The 26,993-nt window shown below is 42.5% G+C and overlaps 2 protein-coding genes across 3 annotated transcripts in view; both read right to left on the minus strand.

Moving 5' to 3' along the window:
• Positions 1-879: 879 nt before the first annotated feature.
• RTCB (RNA 2',3'-cyclic phosphate and 5'-OH ligase) lies at positions 880-21,455 on the minus strand. Its single transcript, XM_008705641.2, has 12 exons — positions 21,272-21,455; positions 18,358-18,436; positions 17,177-17,244; positions 15,741-15,840; positions 13,568-13,724; positions 11,854-12,010; positions 10,446-10,605; positions 9,138-9,313; positions 8,206-8,394; positions 7,413-7,523; positions 5,945-6,064; positions 880-1,988 (listed from the first exon to the last, which is right to left on the minus strand). Exons 1-12 carry the CDS (start codon positions 21,362-21,364, stop codon positions 1,881-1,883), a joined length of 1,518 nt encoding a protein of 505 aa, XP_008703863.1. The 5' UTR covers positions 21,365-21,455; the 3' UTR covers positions 880-1,880.
• A 1,528-nt stretch (positions 21,456-22,983) lies between these two features.
• The window catches only part of BPIFC (BPI fold containing family C), an 88,865-nt gene continuing 84,855 nt past the window's right edge, over positions 22,984-26,993 (minus strand). For both annotated transcript variants that reach the window (XM_008705637.2, XM_008705640.1), the window contains 3 exons: positions 25,192-25,255; positions 24,368-24,444; positions 22,984-23,584 (listed from right to left, as the gene is read on the minus strand). In XM_008705637.2, coding sequence (XP_008703859.1) covers positions 23,462-23,584; positions 24,368-24,444; positions 25,192-25,255 — 264 coding nt within the window. In that variant the 3' untranslated portion in view covers positions 22,984-23,461. The remainder of the gene's footprint in view (positions 23,585-24,367; positions 24,445-25,191; positions 25,256-26,993) is intronic.

Raw genomic sequence — 26,993 nt, forward strand, 5'->3', positions numbered from 1 at the left:
ATTTAAGTGGCTTTCTGCCTCAAATGGGAAAATAACATCTCTAGAAAAAGGAAAACAATGTTTGAAGCTTTCTTTTTGAACTCAAAATGTTAACCATTACTTCCTACGGTCATTAATAGGGCCGAGCTCACTGCAAATGCTACAGACAAGCTCATAGAGCAGAAACGCCACCACATAAACCACTCTCTTTGTATCTCCTTTTCACCTGCTCCTCCTCATACCTCCCTGGAGTAACTCTCAAAGCTTCTAATAAAACTCAACATATGTATTTAAGATGATGCACAGCGTTTCTTGCACTGACATCAGCTAGTTTTGGGAGGGGACCTTGCTTTGAATTAGTTTCAAATGACACATCATGAAGCAAGCCCAGCTGGCGGGGGGGCTACACTCCAACACTGCTCACCCCTAGAGAACCTAGCGCCTGCCAGAAGTCTGTTCCTCATCTTGAAGTGCCCTCCAGCGTTCACTGGTAACCTGCATCCTTAAGTCATGGGTGCACAACAGGGGCTGGTCTGGTCTGAAGGCATAAGTAGTTTATAATTATTATATTAAGAGTCCTAACTGGTTTGTTGGTTATTTTCAAACTCTACCGTCAAAATATTTAGATGACTGGGTGCTCGGAGTCAAGACATGCTATGTTATCTCATATCAGACATTTTTCAGAGGCGGTCTATCTTCTCCAGCCTTCCGAACAGCAGCATCTAGAAGATACTCTAAGGAGGGTTTTTATTGTAAGTTGAAGGGTAAGTTTTAGGAAAGAATATTTTAGAGGGAGTCACTGAAGGCAACCTGTGAGAAACTCGGGCAACAGCAACGCTAACCGAAGTGAACCAAGCACGTGTCCTCACTGTCCTACGATATAAACTATTAAGCGCGAGATAAAACAACATATTGCAACTTTATTAGATTTTTCTATGTTACTGGCTGTTTGGACTCCACAAAGGCCTTAGTAACCTGTCACTCTAACATCTTCAGGTGTCACAGTACAGAACACACAATCTGATTAGATGGCACCAGACCAGTCAACCTGTCAAACAGAACAACCGTTAACATCACAGCTGTGGTCATTTAATGTTTTTATAATAATTCAATCACAAACACAAAGATATTCAGTATTATGGGCAGGTTCTCCGCTGCTGCCGTGTAAGACCTCATCCAGGAACAGTTTACCAGACCAGGCCTAGTTAATGAGAGGTCCCAAAGATGCCACGTGCAGGTAAGGCAAAACTGCCTCATATTTAGAATGAGCAAAGTAGCAAGTCTATGCAAAATTACTTTCTCTTTTGAACCCCTATTCCTACACCTCCCTACGTGTTCCCTCCTCAACGTGTCCCATTATCCATTCATCTAACATCCGGACAGGACTCTGTGGGTACTTTCCCAGTGACAGTGGTGTTTAGGGTTTTGGTGGGTTCAGGGGAAGGGGGTGGATGGGTGGATGAATGGGCAAACTGACAAGAGGAGGAGGGAAAGGAAACATTGAAAAACCTTCTTATTTACTGGAACGCTCTTCATGACACCTCTCAGAATATAAACAGGGCTTGCTGTAAAGAAGTTCATTCTGATGACTACAGACTTCTAGGCCTGAGTTACGCAGTATCTTGATCTATCCCCACCCCCTAGTAGATTTTCCTAAAACCTGTGGGACAATCAGGGAGGAAACACATATATCCCTTTCCAATAAGGGCAATGGGACTCCTCCTGGAAGGTAATGTTAAAACCCTGGCTCCTGAGAGCAGCCGCCGCCCGCCAGCCACTTGGGAACGGGCAGTTACAGCACTTTGGAGCCTGTCGGGTCTCGAGTCTGATGTCTGAGGAACGTTTCAAGTCCACCTCCATTCCATAAGGGGCAGTGGCATTTGGTAGCTGCGGTCAGTTTTCTATCCTTTGATCACGGCAATCGGTCTCAATTTAATGGCCTTCTTGCTGATTCCAGCATCGTGGCAGGTGTTCACCACATCTGTCACGTTCTTATAGGACTCAGGAGCCTGAAGGGGAGGAGTTAAACATTGTAAAAATCTACTTAAAATGTAATCCTTGAAAGCATTAAACTTCATGTGGGATCAAAGAAATGCACATTAAAATAATACTGCGTTTTCTTTTTGGCGTGTGGATCAAACAAAGATGAAGACTGAACTCAATGTTGGTAAGAGAATAGTAAGATAAACCCTTTCACCTTGTTTTTTTTTTTTTTTTCTGTATGTCTCATAATTTCCCCATAGAACATACATTACTTGTACCACTAGGAAAAGAAGTAAATGTAACTGAATAAAAGACACACACTAATACCCAACAGAAAGGAAATGTACCAAATCATCCTATTAGTGGTAATGATCTTTGGTTGGTAGTCACAGGCCATTCTGATTTTATTTCCACAGTTGTCAAAATTTCTGGAATGCACAGCTGTTACCTTCACAATAAGGGAAAGTTATTCAATGCATCTGTACTACTAACATCGTATGTGTGTGTCTTTATGTGCATACACACGGACACGCACACTGTTATTTGAGTTTCCGGCAAGAACCTCTCACACACACCGTCTCTCCCTGTTCGTGGCAGCACAGCTGCTTGGGCCTCCCAGCGGATTCCCGCAGGGCTCTGTACATTCCCCTTGCTAGCTGATCTCCTATACCCCTCCAATTTCTAACTTTCACGCCGCAGCCTCTGGACTCCTTCCAGTGAGTCATGTGCAGAATCCTCTCCCTGCTCCCTTCAGCTCTGAACATTCCCTTCACCTTCCTGTTCTTGTGGAAACACAGATCTCCTCGAGGAGACCCAATTTTCTGAAGTAGTAGGTATTTTCCCTCCTAAATGGGGTCCTGTCATTAGGCCCTGGAGGGTGACGGTGTCCTTGTCCATCTTGGTTCTTTCCAGACCATTCACCATGCACCCTCCTCGGGAGTCTGGTCATCATGTCTCACTCCCTCTTCTTGTCGCAGTTACTTGCTAGCCCAGGAAGCACTCCCTAGCATTACTTGAAGATTTATTGCTCCTGGCTCATTATCACTCTGTCCTGCTAGAATTCCAAATGGTTTCAATATCTAGGAAGAGGACCCTTTCAGTATCTTGGCTTCTAGTTCCTTGATTTTTGCTCCTTTAATGCTGACCCTGATCATTCACTCCCAGCCAGGGCCATACCCCAGAACTTGTCATAGTGATTACACCTCCTCCCTAATCTCTGTTTCAAGCATGCCAGGCTGGTGATCGCAGCTAGGTTTCCAGCTCACTCCCTCTGTGCTCCATCTCCAATAATCCTTTAACCCCGCTGGATATATAATCTCTTTGCAACACTCTCAACAACCTTGCTTCTCTTCCACTGCACCATACTTGCAAACCTGGTTAAAGTTAACTCAGCGTCTATCTTATGCCTGCACCTGTACAGCTGAATGTAGCTGAAAAACACCCAATCACTGAATTTAGCTCAAGCAGGCCCTTGCTGCTGTCCTGGCTCCCACTCAAAATCTCACCAGGTTGATTACTCTTTCTCTTAAATGGTTATCTCATACCTTCTCCCGCATTCTCACTCTTAGCTGCTGGTACTACTTTCTATTACACTGAAAAAAGAGAAAAACACCAGAACAGAATCTCCATAAAATCTCACCATCTCTTCCCTGACTACCTGCATCCCACCTTCTCTCCTTTTGTTAAGGATTCATTATCCGAGCTCCTAGCGAAGACCAATCCCATCCACTCTCATCTATCCAAGGACACTGCCCCACTAATTCCCCCTTGTTTCCTGCATCATCAGTTTCTCTTCCAGATTCTTCTCATCAGTGTGCACCAGATCATGTTACTCTTCTGCTCAAAATTCTCCAATGTCCTCCCATCACCTCGCTTACAGTAAGAACAGCAAAAGTCCTTCTGTAAAGGAAAGGCAAGGACTCACACAATCCGGCGTTCCTCTCTCTCTGACCTCAGGTCCCTCTTGCTTCCTCTTGTCACAATGGCCTCCTTGCTATTTCTCCAACATCCAAGCATAATCTCGCCTTAGGGTTTCTGCACGCGGCTGTTCTCTCTGCCTGGAAAGCTTGCCCCTAGATACCTACATAGCCCCCTCCCTCATTCCCTTCAGGTCTTCACTCAAATCACCCTAATACACCCTATTTAAAACTGCACCCACTTCCTATCTTTTCCCCACCCCTGTCCCATTTGTACTTTGTAGCACTTAATGTCATCTAACGCACTACATCTTTTACTATGTCCTAAGTTTCACAAGAAAGGGTTTGTTGGTGTTGTTGTCTGCGGTACCCCAAGCACCTAGAACAGCACCTGACTGTAGATGTATAAATACTTTCTGAGTGAATGAAAAAATCATATGTAAAACATGCACATAAAGAAAATACCAAACGTCAATAGAGGTTATCTCTGGTTGGTGGAATTTTAGATGTTTTGCTTTCTTCTTTGCATTTTCCAAAATCTCTTAATGAAACAGATGTTATTCTTTTTTTTTTTTTTTTTTAGGGAGGAAAGGGGGAAGAGGCAGGGAGACGGAGAAATAAAGAATCTTTGGCAGGCTCAATCTCACAATCCTGAGATCATGACCTGAGCTGAAACCAAGAGTTGGATGCTTAACCAAATGAGCCACCCAGGCGCCCCATAAACAGTTGTTATTCTTAATATCAGAGAAAAAAATTGTTATTGAGAAATAAGGCTTTGTCTTACTCTGTGACTCAGTAAGTCTACTCTTGGGATTTCATTCTGATTATTAAAAATAGCTGGATGGGGCCCCTTGGTGGTTTAGTCGTTTAAGCGTCTGCCTTCAGCCTTAGGTCACGATCCCAGGGATCAAGCACCACATAGGGCTTCAGCCCTGCATCGGGCTCCCTACTCAGCGGGGAGACTACTTCTCCCTCTCCCTGCTGCTCCCTCTGCTTGTGCTCCCTCTCTGTCAAATAAGTAAAGAAAATCTAAAAAAACACCCCAAAACCAAAAAAAACCCCAAACCAAACCACATCAAAACAAAAAAACAGCTGGGAAAAAGCTTCATGCACGAAGACACACATTACAGCTTAATTTATAGCAGCAAAACTTTGGAAGCCACTTAAACGTCCAATACGGGCAAAAACTTACGGTCCTTAGCTGGTAGAATATTTGGCAATCATTAGAAAGTGACACTTACAAATAATATTATTACGTAACGCGTTAAATTTAAAAAAAGGGGAGAAAAAAGGAAAAGAAAAAAAGGAAGAAAAAGAAATTCAAAAAAGGACCACAAAATGTTTGTAAACTATGATTACAATTAGTTAAAACAAAAAACAAAAAACAAAACAACAACAACAAAAAACATTCAGGGGAAAAAAAGGAAAAGATAATTAAGTGTCCTAGAAAAGGAGGTAACGGTGTGTTAGGACACTGAGTTTCTGCATGATTTTTTCTTAAACTTTTAAAACAAGTTACGCTGCTTCTAGCTTGAATATGTATATATGTATGATTTAAACAAAATCTTGGCTCCCTTGTGAATCAAACAAAACTGTTGTCTCGCCTTTTCAAATTTGCTTTCAAATTTAGATATATAATAGCTACGCAAAAGAAAGGTTAAAATGAGTCAGCTCAAACAATTTTTAAAGTTTAATATGTAGAAAGGTAAGAACGGGTGGCTCAGTTGGTTAAGTGTCTGCCTTCGGCTCAGGTCATGATCCCAGGGTCCTGGGATCGAGTCCCACTTCAGGCTCCCTACTCAGCGGGGAGCTTGCTTCTCCCTCTCCTCCCTGCTCATTCTCTAATAAATAAATAAAATCTTAAAAAAAAAAAAAGATAAGAATCATTCTTGTGGACTTGCCTTGTAACTAATCGCCAAACAAAAGACAACAATAAATTATTATTGAGGTTATTTAAAAACAAACAAACAACAGTATCTGATAGCAATACCAAAAATTATGCTCTCTGTGTAGTGGTATAAGTCACCGACAGTTTTATACTGAGTATTTATCAAAATTTCACTTACCTCTTCCATAACCAGTTTGGGTGAGGCAACACGGATTGCGATTCCCATATCTGCCAGTTTGTCCAAGACATCCTGGAAATCTAAATTACGACGAGATTTTGCTCGGGACAATGCACGGCCCTACATTAGGAAAGGAATGAACTTTATAAATTCTGAGCTACAATTTATGTTCAACTCCAGCAATTATTTAAACCTTTGGGATTATATGCCTTTTCCTTGACTTCTTTAGAGTTAGAAAATAATCTTTTTCTGTTTTATCAACCTTAGTGTCTTTTGTTACAAATCTCATCATACCCTTCGGGAAAACATTTCCATCTATACAAAACATTCAATATTGAAAGACGTAGTTTTGTATTTCTGAGTACTATTAATTATCGATTCAATATAAATAAATTGATTTTAATCATAAACAGGTCTGTCATCACAACAATTTGTGCCTTGTGATTTAAAACAGTTTCTTAACCTTAGCACTACTGACGTTTTGGGCCAGATAATTCTATGTCATGTAGAATGTTCAGCAGCATCCTTAGCCTCTACTAGACGCCAGTAGCAAAACTCCCCTCCCTCACTGTGACAATTAAAAAAAAAAAAAAGCCTCCAGGTGTTGCTAATGTGTGTTGTGCGATGTTGTGCTGGTTTTGGTCACTGGCTTAAAATGAGGAGTTGGGAGGCAGTCTGGAAATGATAAAGGATCAGAGAAAAAGGAAGACTCAAATATATTTGTGAGGGTGTGTCCTATGAGAAGGTACTCTAGAGTTTCAATTTTCCACTCCATTGCTAGTTAAGCACTCTCATGGCTCAGAACAGGGGTTGGCAAACTGGTTTGTAGGCCAAATCTGCCCTACCCCGTTTTTGCAAATAAAGTTTTATTGGAACACAGTAATTCCCTTGGTTTATGTATTGTCTATGGCTGCTTTTTCACTACAGTGGTACAACGGAACAGCTACTACAGAGACCAGATGGCCCCAAAGCCTAAAATATCTACCATCTGGTGCTTTACAGAAAAAGTTTGCCAATCCCTGGCTTAGAAGATAAGAGGTGATATGGTGAAACAGGTGTGCAATCTACACCTGGGCTCTGATGTGCAAATCCCCCAAATCTTGAGTGGACCTACCTAGAAAGGAACAAATTATGCAAATAACTAGGTCCAGTGAATCGCTGAGATAAGCTGTGACATGAACTTGCGTCAGTTAAAGTTCTATCCATTATGCCAGTGTGGGAATTTCCCAGTCTGGATTTTGTGGACTTGCAGAGATGGGGAAAAGTCCCTGGCCTTACAAGGTCTCCACTAAAAGATACCAGGTGATCTTAGTCGGTTCACTAAACAGATTGTATATTATAGGAATAAATTCAGGTACAAGACAAGATGGATCCAAACTTCAACTTTGTTGGTGCCCAAATACATTTACCTGTCAAAATGCAAAATGACGATTCAAAGCATTTCTAAGTAAGTTTCTCTTTTCCTTACCGCTCCATGACAAGTTGTTCCAAAGGTCTCAGTCATGCCCTGTTCGGTGCCAGTAAGCACGTAACTACAGGTGCCCATGGTGCCGCCAATGAGCACCGGCTGTCCAGTGAGCTGCGGATGCACACACGAAGCAAACATATTACAATTTAGGAAAGCATGAGCTTTTTATGCCAGAGATTTACACTTCCTCTTGCACTGCAAGACTGTGGGAGAAACCTGGGCCTCTAAACACACTGTCTTCACAACTATTACTATGACATTATTTTAATTCTTGGGTAATCAGGAGGGAAGAGGAAGGGAGTGAAAAATGTGAGGACCAGGAAGGCAGCAGAAGACAGACATTGCAAGGGTAAAGCCAAATTCAAATGTCTGGGGAGCGTCATCAGGAAGACCCATCCCGGGCAAGGCGCCTGACCTCTCCAGGTTCTGGTTTCCTCATCACAGGGAAAACGGAAACAGGCTAAGGGCCCTTCTACCTCTACCACAACCGCATACCAAGGGAAGAGGAGACATGAACAGACTGAGTTTAATCTTAATCTTGCCTTCCAATCATTCAAAGGCCTTGAAAAGATCACCTTTATGGGGTAAAAGAGTCTCCATGCGGGATGTTTTAGACAGCTCACTGAGGGCGCAGAAGAAGGGGACTCACTGCTTCAGGGAAGACTGGAAATCACTGTTCTCAGGGAGGACAGATTTTTTCCCAACTGCTAACTTTCTGTTTAAATTCACCCATGTTTAGAATGACCCAACTCATGCCCCCACAGCTTAAAACCACAAATGGCTTAGTACATACTTGGTAATCAACAGCAATGAGGGGGTGGTGAGGAGGGAAAGCGCGGGTGGACCCCTTCCTGTGTACCAACAGTGTCCGTTCCTTCCCATCCACCACGTGCTGCTCTACTTTGGCAATATTGTGAGAAACGTCATAGATCACGTGCAGGTCCAAGTCATCAGGGGTTGTGTTGAAGACCTTGGCAAAAGCCTAAGAGGAAAAGCCTAAGTTAAAAGCAGCCAGAACCAGCTCTTCAGAACTCACCTAACTGATTTCAGCTAATCTGTTCCTATAGGGAGTGAGGGATTGAAGAGCTCAAATATAGCAGTATTATTAATCTTCACATAAAAGACTGGTGGACAATCTCCACACAAAAACCATCTTTTACACCTCATCGCAAATTCCACTCCATAAATTCCAACTCTGGTTGAAAAGCTGCTGGGCTACTTTTTTTTTTTTTTTTTTTTTAAGATTTTATTTATTTATTTGACAGAGAGAGAGACAGAGAGAGAGAGGGAGCACAAGCAGGGGAGTGGGAGAGGAAGAAGCAGGCTCCCAGTGGAGCAGGGAGCCCGATGTGGGGCTGGATCCCAGGACCCTGGGATCATGCCCTGAGCTGAAGGCAGACGCTTAACGACTGAGCCACCCAGGTGCCTCTGCTGGGCTACTCTTGATCCCACCCTTCAGAACAGCTTCTTCTTCAGCCTTCTCATCGTCGTGAATGCACTTGTATCCTATCTGCTGCTCGAGGCAAATTCTAGGAATGATTCTGGCTTCTTTTCGTCTCTCACTCCCCATGACTGATACCCTGCTGACTTGGTTTAAGGAGACATCAAGAGCCTGAACACTTTGCCAGTATTTCCAGTATTTATTACATAGATTTCGAAACCTGGATTCTATAGGCTCTGTTTTAAACTTCCTCACAAGTAACAGAAAAGCAATTTCCACTGTACCTGACGGGTTAAGAAGGTCATGGAGGAGCGGTTGACCCAGGCATAGTTCCCAGCTGCTGCCATCCCCTTCAGGTAGTCCTGACCCTCTGGGGAAGCGATCCGAGCACAAGCCAACTGCCGGTCATTGACTATAATCTTGTCTCTCTTCATGGCTTTTTCCATAGCTACCAGTGCATCTGGCAAGAGAGAAGCAGGTCTAAAGCGGCCGCTTTTCCCTTTATAATTCAGATTTATTGCAGAAAAATAGGCTACATTCAAACCCATTTTTAAAAAAGCAAATAAAATACATTTCCTTTGAAGTGTTTCTAAGTTCATCTATTTGCTTGGTCGAGACATAGTTACTGAGAATCTTCCGTCGTGCTGTGTGACACGAAGCATGTGGGTTACAAAGCTAACACCTTCCCTGCAGGAACTTGGAAAGGGAATGAGGTGTACACAAAGAGCAACAACACGGTCTTCGTTTCTCCTTGTCTGGCATGGGAATGAATGAGTGAAGTAGTAAGATATATTTTATTACCATCATGGTTTTAAAAAATAATCTTTTAGTGACTTAACAGAAAAGAGTTGGAGACAAGTTGCTAGAACAGCAGGAAAATCAGATCCATGGCAAAGTGTAGAGACGTACTTAGTAGAAAGTTCAGAATTACTAGTCAGTGCTCCATATATTTGCTAGATTAAATATTCCAATGGTCAGGCTGGCCCAAATTATTAAATTCCCATAGGATGAAATGTACACACAAGGATGAACTATATCATACACAAAGTTTATGATAATTTCCATGTGTCTGTATACCTTCTCATAAATTCATAAATCCTTTCACACGTCCTATCAATCATCCAAAGTGACCTCGTTGCTAATCCCCTGCCTTCTGCTTTTGCTCATGTTGTCTTTTGGTCATGAATGTCCTTTGTGCGTGACTGCCCAAACTGCAAACACTATGTGTTCACCACGCCACTGCCAAACTCTTTTCCCTAAACACTTTCTATACACTGTTCTATGGTATTTTATCAGGTACTACCTTTTCATTTCAAGAAAGAGACAATTTGAGGGCAGGTCCTTGCCAATTTCATCACTGAATCTACTATAACACTTAATCTTGCAGTACAAGTATGTGAGATACATCTGCATAGGTCGTAAATGTACAAATGAAATAGTATGTGTGAAGTATTTAATCTCCTATGACAAAACCATGTGAAATAGTAAAAACCCATGCAGTATAGATCCCGAGTCTTCTCTCTGAAATTTCTAGTTGGTTCCCCATAAATGCCTGTTTGAGCACTGAGTCAAAAATTAGATCCAGACTATACCTGTGGCTACTTGGTGGCCCAAGCCTCTGCTTCCACTGTGGATCATCACACACACCTGTCCCTTATGGTCGATGCCCATTTTCTTAGCTGCGTACTCATTGAAAATCTCATCCACAACCTGGATTTCTGCATAGTGGTTGCCTGCTCCCAGGGTTCCCAACTGCAAAAGTAAGAATGTCTGATAAAACAGCTTCTATTTGGCTTTTAATGATTTATTGATTGATTTCAGAGTTTACTGATTGATTTCAGAGAGAGAGAAAGAGCGCCAGTGTGCATGCACAAGTGGGGAGAGATGAAGAGGGAGCGAGTCTTCAAGTAAACTCCCCACTGAGTGGGGAGCCTGAGATGGGACTTGATCTCATGACCCATTAGATCGTGACCTGAGCGGAAACCGAGTCGGACACTCATCTGCCTGAGCCACCCAGGCGCCTCGCTTCTATTCCGCTTTTAAAAAATCCAATAAAAAGCAAATTGGTAAAATCAACCGATAACAAAAAATAATCACGGTGTTTTATATAACAAAGAAATTTCTAAGCCTCAGAAATGCTTCATGCATTTAAAGCAATACACAATAAAAACATGGCAGGGTAGCTCCTGCAGTTTATTGTATCATTAGCTGCTTGACGTATATACAAATACATATTAAAAGCTTCATAAACCAAAACTCACACCATTAAATGGCCCAAATAGGACATTTTAAACGTTGTGGACAGAAGGGTCAAATTTTGGGATGAACTCTGGTGAATGCTGACTCTTACACAAGGTCCAAGTTCAAATGATTTTTGAAACATCTATGAGTTCATTGACACCTACCATTATTCACCACTGAAAGAATATGTCCCGTAATTGGAGTTAACAGATGATTTAGGCACCACGGCACAGAAGTGCTGGAAGAGTCTTTAGAGGCTGCCTAGTTTTAACTACTCCGATTTTCGATTAAGAAAACCAGACTCAGAGAGGCAAAAGAGACTTGCCCACAGTCACAGTGGATTAATGGCAAAGCCATCGCCATTAGCTGTAGATTTCAAACATGTGGTATATTCTTATCTCATGGATGCCATGAACTGACAAAGTATGTCTTTTCATCTCAGACTCCAGAAAACTCTGCCAAATCTGTGCACTGTCCAAGTATGTACGTATGTAATTTGGGTGTATATTTTTAAGCCTTATAATAACATCCCATTTTTCTCCCATCCATTTCTAATCCAACACATCTTGTTTTATTTTATTAACATCTACAAGTTCCTAACTGCTTTTTAAAAGAGTAAGAATGAAATATAAACAAATCTGTGTTCTTTTTGATATACTGTGGAAAACCTGAGGATGTATTTGCTACACAGAAGACATTTCCCCCTCAACAGAAACACAGAACCCCACCCATGAACACGTCGCCCCTCCCAAGCGTTACCTGAGGAAGGCCTCTTTTCTTAGCCCTTGCGGAGACCTTGTTGGGGTCGGCCTGCAGCATCCTTCCGTACTCCTCACAGTGCTCCTTGTCCTCAGCCCAGGCATAGCCTTCCCTCAGGGACCAGTCCACACCCATCTCCAAGGCCTCCTCCAAGTCTCTGAGGGAATAATAAGGTCCGGTCATCTCACAGCCAAGGCAGAGGAAAAGCTGAGATGACCACATCTCAAAAGGGCAGAGGGAGACAGCCTGTTTACTCTCGCCTGTGTACCAGGCGCTGTGCTAGATGCAAAGTTTATGCTCTCTGCAACTCCAGTTTTTTTGAGGAAAGCAGCTACATAAATTGCGATATAAAAAAGGACCATATTAGAGATTATTATAGTCCTTTAGACATTTATTCAGTCCCTTGTACTCTTCAAATCTTATTTGCATTAAATTTGCCTCTCTGAATGGCAAAGAAAATTTGTAACTGTCATCAGCTATCACCACCCAGCACTAACTTTACCACAGCTACCCAACTTCAGTCATAATTTATGAAAAATTACAGCCAAACAATAAACCTACGTAAATGCCTTCAGGTGGCACAGGATAAATTTTAAGGTATCTTTGCAGAAATACTATACGGCTTCAGTGCACATGCATTTTGAAGGGGCACATACATTAAATTCCTAGAAGTAAGCAGCCTTGATCTTCATCTAAGGTCCAACCCTCCCAACACACTATCTGGAAGGTTAAATGGTCAATGTCATCTCCTCACTATAACCCATTTCAAACATTATTTATGATACAGGACAGAATTCCTATCTAAAATATTTATGGAGATCTCAGAATTTATGCTTTTCAAACCAGGGTTGCAATGTCAGGGACCACGTAAGTCATAGGTCCTCCAAGTTTATCAGTTTACTCCAAGTTTTTTATTTTTGTATTTTTGCTGGAGGGAAGCCACAGACTAGCTAATGGCTAGAGACATATTGGTATTAACGTATGTACGTGTTTGTAATTAGAATGCAAAAATCATGCGAATTTTAACGATAAAACAGAAGATGCCAAAGAAACATTCTTGTTAAGCACAGGTTCCACAAAGTTTTAGACACACAGCTTTGCAGGAGCCAGGACAGTACTGTCAATGGCCATTGAAAAGGCAGTTATGCTGTGGCCTTCAATTTCATTCTCTACCGCTGAAATACTTAACATCCTCGCTAAATATGCAACATTCAGGGCTACCATTCAAAGAGCAAGGTCGTGGCTAAATACAGGCTCACTGACAAAAGGCGGTTCAGAAGACAGCCTCTGAAGCCAAAGGATCTTTGGTTTGAATACTGACTTTACTTATTAGCTTACTATTATTTCTTTAAACCTCACTTTCCTTTCTTGTCAATTGGAAATAACATTAGGGTTATTATCGAGATGAAATGACGGGACAGACGTATATTATAGCACAGCGCCTTCCATGTGGGAAGTGCTCAATAACTGTCAGTAGGTATTTCTCTACTATAAATTCTGCCGTGTGTCAAACGTTGTTCTAATGAACATCACTTGACTAATCTCTCTAATCAATGTGGGGGGGGACCTCATGTATAAAAGAACAATTCATTACCACTTCATTAAAGGTGACTGAACAATCCCCATCCCCTAAGCATTCTATATTGGGTATGAATGTGAGGGTCATGTGGTTATTTTCCTTCCCAATCCGTGTACTGGAATCTTGTCCTCTTACTTGGCACTCATGGGGATGACACCTTTTGATCCCACCCCGACAGGAATGTGGTCAAACATAGCTTGGGCAAGCTGCTCCTTCACAGGCTGGACATCGCTTTCGTCCAAATTGGTTCTTAGCAAGCGCACGCCGCAGTTGATGTCAAATCCGACGCCACCTACGGAACAGAGTAGTCACAGATTAGCAAAACCACGTAGCTGGGCAATGTTACCTGTGCTTTCTCACCATTAATACAGGGTTTGAAAGACAGCTCTTCTTTTAAAGATAATTTTTTTAAAGTAGCCCTCAAAGTAGGTAAAGTCTGATGCCATCAACATTTAAAGTAATGTACATACTACAGGTACTTTGTGGGCCACGAAGGCGGTAATGAACGATGGGTATTATCTACACTAGAGATTAAAATGTGAATTATATGCTTCTTTTTTTGTGGATCATTTTTTTAAAGATTTTATTTGACAGAGAGCGAGCCAAGAGCACGAGTGGGGGAGGAAGGGGCGGGGGGGGGGCTGAGTAGGGAGCCCGACAACAGGGGCTTGAACCTAGGAGTCCAAGGTTATGACCTGAGCTGAAGGCAGACACTTAACTGACTTGAGCCGCCCAGGCATGCCTTAATTTTGTCTTTTTGGGTTTACTTTGTTTTCTTTCTCTAACTTTGAGATGGATGCACAGATCACTAGTAATTCAGTCTTTCTTCTTTCCTAATTTATTTCAGGCTATATATTCCGATCCAAGTATGGCACTAACAATAACCGACAATTTTTAGACTAATATTTTTTTATCATCATCAGTCGCAGTTATTTTCTGTGAGATCAGTTCCCACTATGATCTCTCTTCACCCATGGCTTACACACACACTGCTTAATTTGTAAATATATAAGCTTTCCCCCTAGTTGTTGTTAATGACTTTCCACTTAATTCCACTGTGGTAGATAATACATAACAGTGGTGCTTGAGTGCAGTCCAGAGAGGCTTCCAGGTCTCTAAGACTGACTGTAATAATGCTAATGTATTAGCCTTCCAAATTTATTCTCTCAAGTACACAGTGAAGTTTTCCAAAGGCTACGTGGACATAATGAAACACGTCCCTGCATGTTAGTATTTTAAACATTTCTCGGTCTCGATTTCTGGCAAGGTAAACATTGATAAAAGCCTTTGAGATCGACCCTCAATCCAAAAAGTTTGAAAACTGCTGTTCTGTAATTTCTATGCTTTAAAATTTGAGACCCAATTAATGGCTCTGCAATGTGGTCAATTTTGATATACATTCTGTGTGCACTTAAAAAAAATGTGTATGCTACAGTTCTTGGATGCACAGTGATGTGTGTGCACACACACCACACATATATTTTAGCGATCAAGGTGTTAAATTTGTTAATTTGACATCTTTACTGACCGAAATCTGCCATTACCTCAGGAAAAAACACAGCTAAATGCTGGGCTCATGTATTTGTACTTTTTCTCTGGTCTTTGCCTCATGAATTCTTACTGTTTCAGTAACTTTCCTATGCTTTCAAACAGATGTGTTTCCGTCTTTTGTTTGGTTTTAAAAATTTTATCCAGTCTTTCTTGTTATTCCTGGCAGAGGACTGAGCTGATAAAAGCTTGTCCACCATTGTTAAAGGCAGAACTCTCAAGATATAATTTAGACTTTCATTTCTTTTTCAGACGCTAAAAGCAAAAATACTGCTTTTGGTGTGACATATTTTCAGTGAAAGCAGAAAAGATGTATACAACTAGAAGTTAATTGTAATGATGATAATGAGGGCAATCGCTTATCCAGTACTTCCTAAGTGCCTGCTTCTGTGCTAAGTAACTTTTCATAGCTTAGCTCATTTATTCCTCACAGTAATGCTACGTGGAATTAACATGACTAGCTCCAACATGCCCGAGAATTAACTGGGAAACAGAGAAGACACATAATTTGCCAGCAAAGTGTTTCAGTATGTTTTGTAGTCAATGTCTAAAAAGTGCCTGGCATATAGGAGGAGCCCAAATAATTTTCCATAAATGTATGATTTACTTGATATTTTAATAGCCTCTGAGTGTCCACAATTAATCCTCTCAGTAAACGAGGGAATAAGAAATGACAGACCATGAGACTGAGAGACGTCCATACTCTATTTCAGAAGGACTATGCTTCACACCTGACAGCAGACGTGCACAGTGACCTTACCTGGGGATACCACTGCTTCGGGGTCATTCATATCAAAGGCCGCCATATTCCCAATAGCAAACCCATAACCTGAATGGACATCAGGAAGCCCAATAGATCGCTGAAAGAGAATCAGAAAATGAAATACAGCTTTCTCAACCTGACAAGACCACCTTAATTCTCATATGGGCTGGGGGCCGAAGCCTTCCCCAAATGAAGGTTCTGTTTTTGTGAAACCTTCTCTATTGGTGGAAAGTAAGTATAAAAACTTCTAATCATAAACCTAAAAATAACAGGGGGGAAAAAACCCTTTTAATAAAGTCTGACCATTAACTAAAGAAACGGAAACAGAAAAGCCTCAGTATAACATGCTATAGGAGGGCAACATACTAACTTTAAAGTAGTATTACATTTTAAGTATTTATTGTTTTAAAAAATATTTATTTATTATTTCAGAGACAGTGAGTGAGAGCAGGGTGAGGGTGAAAGAGAGAGAATCTTAAGCAGACTCCCTGTTGAGTGTGGAGCCTAAAGCAGGGCTCCAACCCGTGACCCTGAGATCATGACCTGAGCCAAAATCAAGAGTTGGATACTCAACCAACTGAGCCACCCAGACACCCCGAAGTAGGATTACATTCTAAAGACAATCTTTAGACATGGACGAATTGTGGTCATGTCAGGCTAAGTGAAGGGAAAAAGGTCCTTAGTGTTTAAGCAATCACAGGCAAATGTAATCCATCTGCTGGTATGAATACTGTACACTTTCTACATCTGGGGCCTAAAAAAGGGCCCTGACCAAGGAAGAATGCAGGTCAAATAAGTTTAAGACACATGCAGACACCTAGACACCTAAGAGCTCCCTATGTGCACAAGCCATTTCTCTTCCTTTTCCTCCCAAGTGCCAGCACAATAAATGGTATAAAGACCTCAAAAAATGTCTGTTGTATGGATTTCACACCTTCCTGTGATGGTGGAACCTGAATGTTAGACTGTGGAGGGGGCCTCACTTGCACCTCCCAGGCCTACCTGTTACCACCACCACCCTCCTTTCCCAATCACTCCTACAACACCTGAACTGTCCTTTCTCCCTCCCCACAGATCTAACCCTTAAACTTCTGTCCACTCTTTCTCCAATCATCCTCTTGAATGTGGCCAGAGTGAAACTTTCAACGGTGGTACCCCGTGACCCAGGAATAATGATGTACTGTGATGAAGAAACAAGAAAACAAAACTACTTCAAAGATTTTCAAATGCTTACAGGTTCTAGCAAAAAACAACCAGAAACTGAGATGTTATCCAGACTCAATTACTTTTTTAAGCTCCATGGTTATTTCTAGAAGTTTGAAGGTCACTATCTAAGTGACACCACTGTCAGTTAGGCCTCGTGATTCATCCACTCAGGGAACTTTGAGACTAAGAGAAAATATAAATGATTCAAACTCTGAACGTGGACTCACATGAACAATCCCAGGCAGGGCTGCCACATTGCCAATTTGCTTCATGGCTGGCAGGAAGCCACCAACACCTGAAGACAAAAATTCAGTATTAGAAAAGCGGATGCAGTTGATTTTTAGCATTAAGTATCTTCATATGTTTCTAGCTTGCATTAAATGAAGGGTTAGTGGTCAGAACTACCGGAACAATAAAACAGGAGAGGACATTTGGGGTGGAGTGGGAAGGGAGCTTCATCGAGGCAGCACGTGCACAGGAAGGTAGCGAGGACAACTGGAGTAAACGCAGACATGCTGTCAGCATTCTGTGCATACCACGAGAAAGTTCCCTGCAAACACGGTACTGAGAGATGTGAAACAACTAATAAACGTTATGTTGCTGATGTAAAAAAAAAAAAAAAAAATCAACACTGGTTTTACTCTAAGTGACAAAGAAGGGCAATGCAGAAGAGCTGGCCAACACTGCACTGAGAGTCAGGGGATATGGGGTCCTAGCCCCACTCTATCACTCGGTCATGGTGTCATTTTCGGCTAGTCAGGATGTCCTGGTGGGGAGATGGGTGGGAGCTAAAAATAAAAGAGTTAAAACCAGGTTCCATTTTAATACTATCATCACCATTAGAGCATTATATTAGAGCTTTATACACTTACCCTAAACACTGCTGCAGTTCTGCAAGGTAAGTGTAACCAACTCCCCTTTACAGATGAGATTAACTGAAGTTCAGTGAGGCTAATCAGTGTACAGGTTAAGAATATGGACTTCGGAATCAGGCACTCTTGGATGTGCGTTCCACCTCTGTCACTGAGAAGCTATGCAACTGGACAAATTAAAACTACTTAATGTCACTGAGCCTTGCCTTACACATCTGTAAAATGGAGACAACATCTTTGAATTACATGAGATAATCTACGTAAAGCACCTGGCACACAGCAAGTGCACAATAAATAGTAGCTTGTTACTACGTTAGCTGCGAAACCAACCAGGTCCACCCAGCTCCAAAGAGTTTCTAGAAAGCTAAGTGGCTAACCATGTGATCACAAGTAAGTAACAGGTTTTTGGTCTCATTTAAGTCTTGATTATTACCTGGCAATACTTCTGTATTTTTAAATTATAATTGAGTTACCATTGTCATGCCACAGGGAAGATACTATTTATACGGCCACATGTAAAACTCTAATGTACTTACCACCCCCTCGACAGGCATTCCTTAATTCCTCAAACATTAATTTTTCCAGAGCATCATTCACGTAGAAAACTCCTTCAACCTGGTACCAACGAAAAGGAAAAACTATGAGCACATGCCCATGACATATAGACAATGGATAGAATACACATACTGTACATAATATTTTACTTTATTCTTTATGAAACACCTTCTCATTACCTTAAGCAGAAAACTTCCTAACAAAGACTACGAGATGTTCCTATCTCTACATGTCTTAAAAATGTATTTTGCAGTGTTCACAAATTGTTTATGCTTCTACTCTTAAAGCCACATTTAAGAACTGAACAGGAATTTTTTGCATGTGTGATAAAGAAGTCCTGGAGGGCCTGGGTGGCTCAGTCGGTTAGGCATCTGCCTTCAGCTCAGGTCATGATCCCAGGTCCCAGGGATCGAGCCCCTCACCCCACTCATGCTCCCTCTGTCTCTCTTTCTCAAATAAATAAATAAAACTTTAAAAAAATTTAAAGAAAGAAAGGAAGAAAGGTCTTCCAACTATGCTCTCACCAAGGCCAAAAGTCCTACTATTCTTGTGCTTCTAAAAATGAGTGGGTCTTAATAAACAGATGAATCAAAAGATTCTAAACATAAAAATGCAGTTATCTGACCTTAGTGTATTTTTTCTGTTCCTAAGACAAAAGCATATTACACTTTATTGTGTCCTACGCTGACTTACAAATCAATACTTAGGTAAAGAGTTAAAAAAAATTTTAACATGTAGCTACGCAGCTCTGTGCCTAGTTCTAGAATCTATATAATTTTAAGAGGATAAAGGAGCTTGACAAAAAAATACAAAAGGCAATGGAGGATATAATTATGTAACACCAAAGGCCAGAACATTTTTATCAGATATCAAACATTATGAAGGAGCTGCCCACTGAAGGAGAAGCAAAGACTTTAACACTTATCACCTAGACAAATTTCTTTCTTTTATCAGAAAGGGGACTTCTGCTTGAAAAACAACACCAGTTGAAGGAAAATGTCTCCAGTATAATTTTCTAAGGGCCACATTTTATCAATTGACCAAACATTTACTGAGGACTTATTATGCTTTAGGCACTATACTGGTCACTAGGGGAATGTGTAAGATCCTGTTTTGTTTTTTTTTTTCTTTTTTTTTTTCTTTTTAAAGATTTCATTCATTTGTCAGAGAGAGGGGAGGGGGCAGGCAGAGGGAGAAGCAGGCTCCCGGCTGAGCAGGGAGCCGGATGTGGGACCTGATCCCAGGGTCCTTGGATTATGACCTGAGCTGAAGGCAGACCACCCAGGCGTCCCTAAGGTCCTGTTTTTGAGGAATTTCCAGCCCAGGATGCAGCCCAGACTAGAAAATTAAGAGTGCAATGAGGCCAGCACTATGATAGGAGTGCTATGGAAGAAACTGAGGAAGTGGCTCAGCGGCTGAGGAGGCTTGACAGACGTTCCCTGTTTGAACCAGCTCATCAAAGACAAGGGACATCACTGGAGCTGCAAGACATTCAGGAGATATACAGGAGACACAAAGATGATATAAAGTTGGGAGGGGAGTGTTTTAGGGAAGAGAAATTTTTAGTGTAGCATGTGAGTCTTACGGGAGGAATGGAGATTAAGGAGGATAGATACAATAATTATTATGAAATTCATTCATCTCTCAAGAATGGGAACACAATTCAAGCTTAGGATAAAGGTCAGTTAACTTTTTAAGAGCAGTACACTGAGATTTCAAGTCTCCACTCTTAGGGGAGAAATGATAGTAAAGTGTCCTACAAATAGTTAAACCATAACTGCCTATTGCCAAGATGAGACTTGCTCCTAGGCAGAACCAGCATCAGTGTATCAAAAGTGAAGCCAGAATCACTACCAGACACTGACAGTGTATTATCATGACCATCATGTCATGGTTATTTCCTACTCCTTCATTCAGGGAACCAGATTCCATAAACAGAAACTGGCTAAACGGAAAGAGCAAAAAGGAATCTTACGACCATGGCCTTTTTCTCCTCTGTGTCTAGCTTTGCTCATGGGGACACTCAGGAAGTTTTGATACTGAGTAAAAGAGTGGAGTGGCTATCAGGAACTCTTACCAAGAAAGACTCACAAACCTCCCGTACATTCACTGGGCATCTGAAGAGAGCTCAAAAGGTATTTAACAACATATGCCCCAAACCTTACAAAGGACTGTGTTCTTCACTTTAATGGACGATAACAGGCACAAATGGCAATGAAGCCCAAGAGAAATAGTGAACCCAGACTTTCTCACTCCCTGGTACTGGGTTCCAAGTCTCCATCCGAAATACATTATTCTCTCAGAGGAAAGAGAAGTAAAATGGGTATCAAGTCCTGGCTGAGCTTCTTACTAGATGGCTAGAGGAAGCTGTGTCACCAACCCATCCCTAGCGAAGTGAGTATTAAAAACAAACCACCTTGCCCTGTGAACTCTCTAGACCGCTGCGAGAGACAAAAACGTTTTATTAAACAGTGAATGCTAATAACTTGCTTCAGCAAACAAAGGTCTGTAAACTTCACCCTGATGGCCAGCATGACTCAGGAACGGAGTTCCTGTCCCAGCAACTCCAACCTGGACTGGCTGTGCCACCGTGTAAAAAAACCACTAACGTCTCTAAAGCTCGGGAATGTAACATCTTATGGTGCGTTTTTTGAGACTTCTATGCGAAAACGTTTTGCAAGCGCGAATTTGGCGTTCACTTAGATTCCCCAGGAACGTTCCGCTTTGGGGACCTTTCCCGCCGGGAGGTGGGGCTGGCTGGAGGGTGGGAGCGGGGACGGTCCCCGCGCTAAGCCAGGGGTTGGGAGGGCGAGGGGGAGGCCGGGCCGGGTGGGCAGGGAGGCGCCGCGGGCCCCCGGGAAGGCCCCGCCACGGGCTCCTGCTTCCCCGCCTCACCTGCATGTTGGGCACGAAGCCCTTCTTGATTCTCCAGCAGTTTTTATTGATCTTTTCCAAGAACTGCAGCTCATCATTATAGCTGCGACTCATGGCGGCGACAACGGTGGCGAAAACTCCCGGCTCCGCTTTGAAGAGACGCTGCCGCGCTGTCCCGCAGCCTGAAGTACCACCTTCCGGAAGACAACGCACAGGCGCGGTAGGCTCCGCAGCTGGATGGGCGACGGCAAGCGCCGAGGCTCGAAACTCCTGACACCAAAATCGCTTTTCTCTCGTTAAGTTAGACTGCCCTCTAGTGTTTAACTTTTTGGATATTTACTTGTCCTCTTCCACGCTTAAAGCTAAACTAAAATCAGTGTTTTTAGTGGGATGTAGTCATCCTTTGTTTTGTAAGTGATTTTCAGCACTTGAAAAACGCACTGAATCTGGATCCGGTCCAGCTGCTGTAGTGAATATCTGCGTGTGATTTGCACAGCAGTGAGGGAAAAAAGATGTGTGTAGCCGAGAAACGGGTTTAAATAAATATAACTGGACATTTGTAGTGTTTCAGAATGAATTTGTGGATGCATATTAAATAACTTTTCTGTCGGAAAAGAACATTCCAAAGAATGAACGTGACAATTTTTTTTAAAAGATTTTTTTATTTATTTATGTGACAGCGAGACAGCCAGCGAGAGAGGGAACACAGCAGGGGGAGTGGGAGAGGAAGAAGCAGGCTCATAGCGGAGGAGCCCGATGTGGGACTCGATCCCACAACGCCCGGAACGCCCGGAACGCCGGGATCACGCCCTGAGCCGAAGGCAGACGCTTAACGACTGCGCTACCCAGGCGCCCCTGAACGTGACAGTTTATCATTTATTCCAACAAACACCGATGGTAGTGGTTGTTATGGCCAGATGTGCGCCCTAACGATGAGTAGATCGTAGATCGCAGTCCCTGCGGACAGCGGGGCTTCCCAGGTTTCCCTTCTTGGACCACTAAGGACCTGCGCTCATGCTCGTTTATACGCCTGTCTCTTGCTCACAGTAGTAAGGGATTTTTTACACGATTTCGGCTTCTAGTTCTACCTCATGTAAATAGCAGTGACTTTGGAATCGGTAAGACTTGGATTCCATTTCTACCTCTGCCTTGTACGCAGAGATGCTTTACCAGCCTTGAATGATTCATCTCTCTTCACCTTTGTATCCTCATCTGCAAAATGGGACCACAATTCTTCAGAGTGTCTGTGAACATTAAGTGAGTGACAGTCGTGGAGTGACCAGCACGGAGCTTGGCATCCACTTGCCCACTAGATTGTCAGTGCCATGCAGACAGAGTTTGCGGTTTCTAGTTGTTCTTACATTACCCATACGGGTTCCCCTTTCCTCCTCTTCTGCCCCAATTTCACCCCAATAATTAGATGCTCTAACAACTTAATATCACCAACTACAAATGATCTAGGATTAGTACTCTGCACTGCCATTTCATTTCATTTCATTTCATCTGGGAGGGAAAACCCTAAAACTTAAGGGACATAATTTCTAGAGTTTCCTGTGACCACTGTTTCTCACCAGAAACATCTAAAAGGCAAGGTATTCCCTTTTTAAGTCAAGACTTGAAGTCTGCACACCCTCACTTTTTGTCAACCTAAAGATGCTAAATTCTCTCATCTTTGTCCTATTTTGTTAAAAGAAAAATCCGGGGCAGAGAGTTTCTCAAATAAAAAGACAAGGTTGACATTAATAGAAAATAAGTTTAATTAAATACAAGGGACAGTACTGGTAAATATAAAACATAAAATCCAATATGCAGCGAAGTGGGGGAAACCCTGGGTTGCCGAGAGAGCTAACGGGAGCTCCTCTAGTAAGAACTCATGCGCATCTGTACTTCCGAGTTTCTCATGCATCTCCTCAGAGGCACATGGCTAGCTCTTGGCCCCGGCACCTTATAAACACAGGAACACACAAGGTGCATTCAAACGCGAACACACATTGAAACGTCTACCCCTCCACACACACAGACACACACCCCGATTTAGCTCTTTAACTCAGTTTGCCTCCCTCTGTCCCTGAGGGCTTGAGAAAGAAAACTGTCAGTCTAAGCACTTCACAAGGGCTTTACAATCCAGTGTGCACTGTCTTCCCCTTCTGGGCTGACAGTAGCTGCGGCTTAAGGGCCATTTACTTCCTGGAGTGGACTCCAAACGGGTAATCAAGCGGCTGGCTTCCCCCTCCACTGTCCACTTATGAGGTTCAGACCTTCCCAACCGTGGAAACTTGGCTGCTGCTTTAAGGACATTTCATACTTCAGGTCGGTGGAAATCAAAAGGAATCCCTGAAAAGGAGGCAATGGTGAAGACAATGTCACACTTGACATCGGCAGCCATTGGCCTATGGGGTTTGCCAAGGAGTGAGGGAGAGATGGTTTCTTTACCAGGTCCTCTTGGGTCACACCCTCCCCACTGCTGTCCCCTTGTGAGTGCCTCAGACAGGAACAGGCCACTTGAGATCATTGTCTGCTTATGTGACTTCAGCAGCTATAGAAGGGGAGGTGGGGGGGAGCGGAAGGCAGGATAGTGTATGGGATCGGAGAATTCCCTCAGAATCTAATCCCCCCCGCCAAACACCAAAACAGAAGAAAAAAGGTGTTTCTGAAGTTTGTTGATAATGATTAATGAGGAAACAGCTCGCAACAGATCCCTGAACCTCGAGGAGGGTCTTTGGTTCAGGCAAAAGTTCACCGAGAGAATCAGAAGAGCCAGGCAGGTCTCAGCCAGGCCTTGCTTTCCTCACTTTAAATGGGACCGCTAATCCCAGCAGGTTGTTTTGCGGAATGAATGAGATTAAGCTCACCACAGCGCACCTTCTCTCCTACTGTGGGGTGAGTAAGTCTGGCTGCGAAGGGAAATCAGACTTTGTCTGATTTTTAAGCTCAAGTTTAAATGCTTTTCATTGTTGACTGCAAACTTTAAGAGCTAAACTGTTTGTCTATAAAATTCCTTGGGCTGGAAAAACACAAAGCAGAACAAAGTAGCATAAAACAGTAAGCAAAACAGGAAGAGGCATATTCTACCATGAAAAGAAATGGGGGCAGTGAAGAGAACATTCACATTCTTACCTCAAAAACTTCAATATCTGAATTGACAAATGAGATTTTGCGTGGGTTGGGCAGGGGAATTCCTTGCTGCAATTTTGCTAAAAAACAGAACAAGGTGTAAGAAAGCTAGGTACAGACACAGAGGTTTTGGCAAACTTTTTAGTAAAAGACGAATAAGCAGTTTTTAAATATATCTTTTCCTTCTTCCTGATTCTGTATTTTCACTCTATGTTCCTTGCATTTTCCTTGACGAATGCGTAATTAACGAAGTGCTCAATAAAAATGCACAAGCCATTATGTACACTTGCATGGCAGAAAAATGCTGGCAACTTGTCCAGTTTGTGTTTTGAAAATACCTTAATTAGTGGGTCTGAGAACATTTTGGTCTCTGATACAAAATGTATTTTAACCAAGCCAAACTCAAGATGCTGCAGTTTATGAATGACTGCATACAGGGAGAGGGCCTAGAATGGTCCTTCATTAAAACTGTCTATTCAGGTGGTGGTCTGTGCATAAGAACCTCAGAGATGCCCTCTAGGGAGATGAATCTCATTTCTGGCCAACTGGAAGAAGACTCTTTACTGCCTAAGGAGAGCGGCTGCAATCTCCTCAACCAGAGTTTAGCTCTTCTTGCTGAGTCTGCAGGTAGTGTTGCTAACAAGGCTTGGACCTGGAATAACTACTTCCGCAACCACATCGTTGATGGCACAAACTCTGCGGATTCTGGCACGGGCCTGGATTCACACAGTCACATGCTGGAAGTACAGGCTTTGGGGTGGAAAGTCCCAAACAATCCCCAACATTTAGCTAATGCCAGAGTCACATGTTTCCCAAGAATCCCTTACCGTTGGCCAGTGGGAGGATTCCAAAGTGGAGAATGGAGGACAGAACATTCTCGAACCTCAAGACCTAAAATGAAAAGGGATACTAAATTAGTTCCCAAATCAGGGCATTTTGAAAGTACCAAGCCCAGTCTGAACGTGCACTTTCCCAGACCTTATCACAACAGAGGGCGATAATTAGAATCTCCCTATGGAGATAATCTAGCTTTCCAGACACCGAGAGCTATCTTGCGGGAAACCCTATTACACAGTTTTCCAGTCTTTTTTCCTCCTTGAGGACAGACGTTTCTGCTCCCTGTAGGCTGGATCATGATAACAACAAATGCAGAGGGACCGCATGGTGGCAGCAAACATGGCAGCTTAGACATCTACTAAGACAATCTAAACAATTACTGAGTATTCCAGTTAGTAGTCTTTCCTTAACGGAGGTCCTTTGCATTATGTTATACTCTATAGTCAATGGTATCACCAGAACATCCAATTTATCCGGAATAAATTACAGTAGTTGTTAAATCTTAGCAAAGTGTTAGTTCCTGGGAAGCTTCAGGTATTAAAAACAAATGGACTATGGGGTGCCTGGGTGGCTCAGTCGGTTGAGCACCTGACTCTTGGTTTTGGCTTGGTCATGATCTTGGGGTCATGATCTCAGGGTTGTGGGATCAGCGGGGTAAGGCTCCTAGCTCAGTGCAGAGCTTGCTGCAGATTCTCTCTCTCCCTCCACCTCCACTCTGCTCCTCCCCACTAAGCGGCCTGCTTGAGCGCATACTCTCTCTCACACACATAAATAAATATTTTAAAAAATAAATGGACTATGATGAACCTCAGTTCACTCGATGACTATATTTTGAATATCCTACATGCTTAGCAAGCTTAGCAGCTTAGCAAGGAGGGCTCTAAAGCCAACTTCCTAGGTTTAGCTCTTGTTTTTACCACTTCTGTGAAGTTGGGAAAGTTCTTTAATCTCTGTGTGCCCCAGTTTCCTCTATCGTGAAATGAAGATAACGGCACTAATGTCATCGAGTTGGTTTCAGGATTAAACAAGTTAATATTATGTAAAATGCCCAGTATATACCACTGTCATTTTCCCCCCCAAAAATGTCATTATTAGCACACTGTGTTGCTGATACTAAACAGTTTCTTTGAGTCTTCCTGGAAGACTTGGACTCACTTCACCCCCTCTAGGCTCAGGAAATACTATTTATGAGAAAGTCCGCTATGCATTCTCATTGATTATAGTCTGTCATCTACGAAGTGGCTATGCTATGGAGGTGCTAACCCACAGTGCATGAGACAATACGGATATTTTAAATTTCAATATCTGGCATGAAAGATGTAACTTATTTTCCAGCTTGTTGACACTAATGCCACCGGCTTCTAATCTCCCCAACCTGAAAATCAGGATGTACCTATAAAATTAAATAAACAAACAAATATCTTGTTTGGTCTCCCGGATGAATTCTTGGGCTTCTTTGCTATTTTACTCAGATCTGTCCCTCTCTTAATAGCTGCTTCTGTTGAACATGGTAATCAATTCAGTACCATGTCCCAGGACTGCTCTGTGAGAGGTCAAGTGCCCCAACCGAGGCCAGTAAGTGGGAGTTTACTCCTGCAGTCTGGCCTCAGTTTGTGTATTATATGCTATGCTGCCCCTTGACATAGAGGTGGCAATAACTGGAATTAATTTTTATAAAACACTGGCCATCATTTAACACCTACCATGTATTCAATGTGCTAAATAAATTTCATATATAATCCCAGCTAATCGTCTCAACAACCCCAAGGCTGGAATGGCCAGCTCCATCCCT

This window comes from Ursus maritimus, unplaced genomic scaffold (genome assembly GCF_017311325.1).
Source record: "Ursus maritimus isolate PB19 unplaced genomic scaffold, ASM1731132v1 scaffold_21, whole genome shotgun sequence".
Lineage (NCBI taxonomy): Eukaryota > Metazoa > Chordata > Mammalia > Carnivora > Ursidae > Ursus > Ursus maritimus.